Source organism: Cajanus cajan, chromosome 5 (assembly GCF_000230855.2).
Source record: "Cajanus cajan strain Asha chromosome 5, NIPB_CcT2T_4, whole genome shotgun sequence".
Taxonomy (NCBI): domain Eukaryota; kingdom Viridiplantae; phylum Streptophyta; class Magnoliopsida; order Fabales; family Fabaceae; genus Cajanus; species Cajanus cajan.
Window position 1 is genome coordinate 40,667,384 of NC_138521.1, and position 6,721 is coordinate 40,674,104.

Below are 6,721 nucleotides of genomic sequence, written 5' to 3' on the forward strand. Positions count from 1 at the left end.
AATATCCACACAAGCATCTTAAGGAGTTCCACATAGTCTGTTCCACCATGAGACCACATAATGTCCCTGAAGATCACATATACTTGAAGGCATTCCCTTTTTCATTGGAGGATCTTGCCAAGGACTAGTTGTACTATTTGGCTCCTGGTTCAATAACAAGCTAGGATGACTTGAAGAGAGTGTTCCTTGAAAAATTCTTCCCTACATCCAGGACCACTGCAATCCGAAAAGAAATATCCAAAATTAGGCAACTCATGGGGGAGAGCTTACACGAGTACTGAGAGAGATTTAAGAGGCTGTGTGCTAGATGCCCTCACCATCAAATTTCTGAGCAATTATTATTGCAATATTTCTATGAGGGATAGACATACTGGACAGGAGCATGATTGATGCAACCAGTGGAGGAGCTTTAGGAGATATGACACCTGCTTCTGCTAGGGGGTTGATTGAAAAAATGGCATCCAATTCGCAACAATTTAATATGAGGAGTGATGCCATAGTTGTGAGAGGTGTCCATGATGTGGGAGCCTCTAACTCAACAGAACATAAGAAGCTAGAGAGTAAGATTGATGCTCTCACCACCTTAGTCTCCCAACTTGCTACAAGCCAGAAATCTGTTGCACCAACAAAAGTATGTGGCATCTGCACTTCAATTAATCATCCAACAGATGCTTGTCCCTCCTTGTAAGACTCTTCTACTGGTCCTGATGCCCCACAAGCATATGCTGCCAACATTTACAACAATAGACCTCCACACCAGCAACAACAAAATTATGACCTGTCTTCCAATAGATACAATCCTGGTTGGAGGAATCATCCCAACTTGAGGTGGGGAAATTCTCAACAGCAGCAAAATCAAGCACTTTTCCAGAACCATCCCTCAGGTTCTTCATACCAGCCTCCTTAACAAAGACCTCCTCCTGCACCTACAGCCCCACCAGCTCAACCTTTTACTTCTTTTAAGCCTTCATTGAAGGAGCTGGTGAGGCAGATGACCATCCAAAACATGCAGTTCCAGCAAGAGACTAGAGCTTCCATTCAGAGTTTGACAAATCAAATGGGTTAGATGGCCACTCAACTCAATCAGGCACAGTCCCAAAATTCAGACAAGTTACCTTAACAAACTATGCAAAATCTGAAGAATATGAGTGCCATCACCTTGAGGTCTGGAAAACAAATTGACATACCAACACCTACAGTTGTACCTTCACCTGCACCTGAGCCTACACTTGAGAGAGAGGCCCCTGCAGGTAGTGGCAGAAAAGTTTATACAGGTGGACCTTCTTTTAGTGCACACAGTGATGATCTACATCAGCCTCATATCCCTCTTCCATTTCCACCAAAGTCAATTCCAAGAAAAAAGATGGAAGAGGTGGATAAGGAGATATTGGAGACCTTTAGGAAGGTAGAGGTGAACATACCTCTACTAGATGCCATCAAGCAAATTCCCAAATATGCTAAGTTTCTGAAGGAGTTGTGCATCCACAAGAGGAAGCTGAAGGGCAATGAGAGAATCAGCATGGGTAGAAATGTCTCAGCTCTCATAGGTAAATTTGTTCCACACATTGCTAAAAAATGTAAGGACCCAGGTACATTATGTGTACCTTGTATTATTGGTAACAGTAAATTTGAAATTGTCATGCTTGATTTAGGAGCTTCAATTAATGTCATGCCTCTGTCTATCTTTAATTCTTTCTCTTGGACCTTTGCAACCTATGGGTGTGGTCATTTAGTTAGCCAATAGGAGTGTTGCCCACCCCACAGGTTTTGTAGAAGATGTCTTGGTTCGGGTTGGTGAACTTATCTTTCCTGCAGATTTTTATGTTCTTGATATGGGGGAGGGATTCTCCCATGGTTCTGTTCCAATCATTTTGGGTAGACCATTTTTGAAAATAGTCTGTACCAATATTGATGTATATGTTGGTACCTTGTCTATGGAATTTGGTGATATTGTTGTTCATTTTAATATTTTGGATGCCATGAAATTTCCTTCTGAAGCTCATTCTATTTTTCGTGTTGAATTGATTGATGATTTAGTTTATGAGCACATTCATGATTTTGATTCTTCTCATTCTAAGAAACATTCATTTTTATTTGATCTGTATAACTTCCTTTCATGCATTGAGTTTGAATCTGAATCTGAATGTGAAATTAATTGTGATGAGGCATCTGAATTTGATACTTTGGGTGTTGTACCTCTTGGTCTTGATTTTATAGAGTCAGAATGCACTAACCATGTTGCAGGAAGTACAAAAAAATATGACTTGTAGGTTGAGGTACAGGCTGAGGAACCCCTTCTCCCTTCTTTGGTTCCTTCTAATGTTCAGCCAGCACCCACACCAGAGTTGAAGCCTCTTCCAAAGAACCTCAAGTATGCTTACTTGGAGGATGATGAGAGATTTCCTGTGATCATATCCACCTCCCTTGATGTTGATCAAGAGGATAGGTTATTGCTTGTGCTCCAAAAGAATAAGAAGGCAATTGGTTGGACTTCCTAGCATTAGCCCATCCACGTGCATGCATAGGATACTATTGGAGGATGGAGCTAAACCAGTGAGACAGCCTTAGAGGAGACTTAACCTGGAGATTTTGGACGTTGTAAAGAAAGAGGTGACCAAGCTTCTACAGGCTAGGATCATCTATCCTATTTTAGACAGTCAGTGGGTGAGTTCAGTCTAGGTGGTCCCCAAGAAGACAGGCCTCACTGTTGTTAAGAATGAGAGGGATGATATCATACCCACCAGAGTGCAAAATAATTGGAGAGTCTATATTGACTACCGGAGGCTCAACCAAGCAACAAGGAAGACTCATTTTTCTCTGCTCTTCATTGATCAGATGCTTGAGCGTCTGGCAGGTAAATCTCATTATTGTTTTCTTAATGGGTTCTCTGGTTATTTTCATATTCATATTGCTCCTGAGGATTAGGAAAAGACCACATTCAGCTGCCCTTTTGGTACTTTTGCCTATAGGAGGATGCCTTTTGGCCTATGCAATGCCCTTGGCACATTCCAGCGGTGCATGCTCAGTATTTTTAGTGACTTTCTTGAAAATTGCATAGAGGTGTTTATGGATGATTTTACTGTTTATGGATCCTCTTTTGATGCATGTTTGGATAGTTTGGATAGAGTTCTGAAGAGATGCATTAAGACTAACCTTGTTCTTAATTTTGAGAAATGTCATTTGATGCTTGAGTAGGGTATAGTTGTAAGGCATATCATTTCTAGTAGGGGCATTGAGGTAGACCCTGCAAAGATATATGTTATTGCACAATTGCCTTACCCCTCTTGCGTGCGAGAGGTGCGATCTTTTCTTGGCCATGCAGGTTTCTACAAGCGTTTCATTAAGGACTTCAGCAAGAAAGCCCTCCCACTATCCAGCTTGCTACAGAAGGATATTGACTTTAATTTTGATGACAGCTGTAAGGAGGCGTTTGATTGCCTCAAGAGAGCCTTAACCACCACTCCTATCATTCAGGCACCAGACTGGACAGTTCCCTTTGAGTTGATGTGCGATGCTTCAAATTATGCACTAGGGGCTGTCTTAGCACAGAGGGTTGACAAATTGCCTAGGGTGATATATTACGCTTCCAGGACATTAGATGTTGCTCAAGCAAATTACACGACCACGGAAAAGGAAATTTTCGCTATTGTTTTTGCACTTGATAAATTTCGATCATATTTTCTTGGTTCTCGTGTTGTTGTTTTTACAGATCATGTAACTCTAAAGTACCTATTGAAGAAGGCTGACTCAAAGCTTAGGCTGATCAGATGGATGCTCTGGCTTCAAGAGTTTGACTTAGACATCCGTGATAGAAGTAGAGTACAGAACTTGGTGGCAGACCATCTCAGCAGGATTGAGAGAGCTGAGGATGAGAAGACTTTTCCCATTCAGGATGATTTTCTTGATGAACATTTATTGACTGTCTCTATTCCTTCCCCCACCCCTTGGTTTGCAAACATTGCCAATTATTTAGTTGCTTTTGTTTTTCCTCATTTGGCATCTAGAGCTCAAATTGATAAACTTAAGAGCGATGCTAAACATTATGTTTGGGATGACCCCTATTGGTGGAAGTTATGTAGTGATCAGGTAATCAGGAGATGCTTGTCAGACCACGAGATTGATTCGGTCCTGCACTTCTGTCATTCTTCTACACCTGGTGGTCATCTTGGCATTCAGAGGATAGCTTGTAAGGTGCTTGATTGTGGTTTCTACTGGTCCACCATCTTCAAGGATGCGTGGAAGATTTGTAGCACCTGTGAGCAGTGTTAGAGAGCAAGAGGATCCCTTTCTTGGAGACAGTAGATGCCTCAACAACCCATGTTATTTTGTGAGGTCTTTGATGCCTGGGGTATAAATTTCATGGGTCCCTTTCCTGTCTCTTTTTGTTTTTTATATATTCTCCTAGTTGTCGATTATGTTTCAAAATGGGTGGAAGCTAAAGCCACCAGAACTAATGATGCTCTGGTTGTTGTGGATTTTGTTACATGTAACATATTTTGCAGGTTTGGAGTACCCAGAGCTATTGTTAGTGACCAAGGCACCTATTTTTGCAACAGATCCATGCAGGCCTTGCTCAGGAAGTATGGGGTTGTTCATAGAATCTCTACACCCTACCACCCCTGGACTAATGGGCAAGCTGAGATTTCAAATAGGGAGATCAAGAGGATCTTGGAGAAGATTGTGCAGCCCAACAAGAAAGATTGGAGTAGCAGGCTAGAAGACGCTCTCTAGGCACATAGGACTGCTTACAAAGCACCCATAGGGATGTCTCTTTATCGGGTTGTCTTTGGCAAAACATGTCATCTTCCTGTGGAGATAGAGCACCGAGCCTACTAGGTTGTGAAGGCCTGCAACTTCTCTGTTTATCAGGCTAGAGAGGAAAGAAAGTTGCAACTGAGTGAGCTTGATGAGATCTTCCTGGAAGCCTATGAGAACTCTAAGTTCTACAAGGATAAAACCAAGAAGTTCCATGATAGTTTGATAGCTAGAAAGGACTTCACGGTTGGGTAGAAAGTTTTACTGTATAATTCAAGGCTTGGTCTCATAGGTGGTAAGTTGCGTTCTAAGTGGATTGGACCTTTTCTTGTTACTAACGTTTTTCCTTATGGTACAGTTGAGATCAAAAGTGAATCCACAAACAAGAGCTTCAAAGTTAATGGGCATCGTCTGAAGCCTTTCTTCAGCAATCCTTCCCTTTTGAATGCAGTTGTAGAGGAGATGTCTCTGCTTGACCCCACTTCTCTCCCACCATTATGACTTAGGGAGTTTTCTTTCCCTCTCTTCTTCTTTACTTTTTTTGCATATGTCCAATTCTGTTGATTATTCTAATTGATCTGATCTTATGTGTGTGCCACATTGGGACAATGTGTGATTTAAGTGTGGGGGGGGACTGTTTTGGTTATATTCTTTTAGGGTTTATTTGTTATTTTTGGTTTAGGTTTTATGTTTAGGTGTTATGTACAGTTTTGCATGTTTCTCTTTGATTTCTCGGTTTTGATAGTTTGTAGGCACTTGCTTCACTCTTGGATATGAGTTACTTGATATTATATGGATTGAAATCCCTATCTTTCTCTGCTTGGCAAGTTGATTATGAGGTTTGAAAGATTGAATTGAATGTGACAGATTTACCCTGTGTGAGGTTTTGACCCCTTATCTGTTCTTTCTTGTGTGTTTTGCCTCTTGATTGCTTGCACAATATCCTTGGCTTGACTCTGTTTGATATTTCTTGGTCCACATGCATGTTTGGAAAGGATTAAGGCATTTTGATTCTGATAAGCTTCTAGCCAAATAAGCCTACCTTGAATTAACTCCTCTGATAACCCCTGCTGAGCCTATTTCCCCTTCTTTGTTTGAAGCTCATTACAAGCCTTAAGTGAAAAACCATGATTACCTTAACCTTAGGGAGTATTGGAGCTTTGGAATTGTTTTGGGAATGAGTTCTTGAATAAGTGTGGGGGTGTGTGTGTGTTTCATTGGATGATATATATTAGCTAGTTGGTTCCTCATGCTGTACTACTTCTCTGAGCATCTTATCTTATCTCATCTAAAAATTTCGTGTGTATTGTTCACAATTCCTAAAAAAAACGAAAAAGTGAAGTTGTTTGAGGCAAAGGAAAGAGGATTGATTATTGTATAGGTCATTAGAGGTTTCTGGGTTTACTTCTTATGCTTATTCTTGACTTATTCCCCATTGCTCCTCTGGTTCCTCTAGGTTGTAGTTACTTATCCCATATATTATCCTCTACCCTGTCCTTGGCCTCATTACAACCCTAAAAAGACCTTTTGACCCTTTTGTGCATGTGTGTTGGGTGTTGATTCTAGAGGCATGCCAAGTCTATCTAATGCTTGTTTTTCATGAGTGCTCTGAGAGTATATAGTAGCCTAGACACTTGAGAGATACAGTGATACAGTGCATATCTTGTGACGTTCTGTTGCTTTTCATTCACCTCTTGGACTGACTTCTCTCCTTGCCATGTTTAGAAATACTTGGATGATGTTCATAGGCATCTGGTTTCTTTGGCTCCTTGTGTGTTTCATGTTGTTTATCCTTCTCCTTGCCCAGGATTCAATAAGGAGTATGTAACTTTGTTGTTTATGTGTTGCTATTTTTGATTTTGTTCTTCTCCATGTGGCTCTCTTTGTTGTTATGAATTTATCCATTGCTCTGCTTCATGATTTTGCCTAGGAGTGCAAAAGGCAAAGTGTGGGGAAATTTGATGAG

The 6,721-nt window shown here is 40.9% G+C and overlaps 1 protein-coding gene across 1 annotated transcript; it reads left to right on the forward strand.

Annotated features, from left to right (window-relative positions):
* The first annotated feature begins 1,363 nt into the window (after nt 1-1,363).
* LOC145957990 (uncharacterized) lies at nt 1,364-5,256 on the forward strand. Its single transcript, XM_083074436.1, has 7 exons — nt 1,364-1,589; nt 1,765-1,944; nt 2,038-2,192; nt 2,680-2,854; nt 3,323-4,255; nt 4,503-4,580; nt 5,114-5,256. The coding sequence occupies exons 1-7, from the start codon at nt 1,364-1,366 to the stop codon at nt 5,254-5,256; spliced, it is 1,890 nt and encodes a 629-aa protein (XP_082930562.1).
* The last annotated feature ends 1,465 nt before the right edge of the window (nt 5,257-6,721 follow it).

What these genes read in the sequence shown, in the direction of transcription:
- LOC145957990 (XM_083074436.1), top strand. Translation starts at nt 1,364, where the DNA reads ATGGAAGAGGTGGATAAGGAGATATTGGAGACCTTTAGGAAGGTAGAG. An exon ending in AATTTGATACTTTGGGTGTT is followed by an intron (nt 2,193 to 2,679) that starts GTACCTCTTGGT and finishes AGTTCAGTCTAG; the next exon opens with GTGGTCCCCAAGAAGACAGG. An exon ending in GATGCTTGAGCGTCTGGCAG is followed by an intron (nt 2,855 to 3,322) that starts GTAAATCTCATT and finishes TTGGCCATGCAG; the next exon opens with GTTTCTACAAGCGTTTCATT.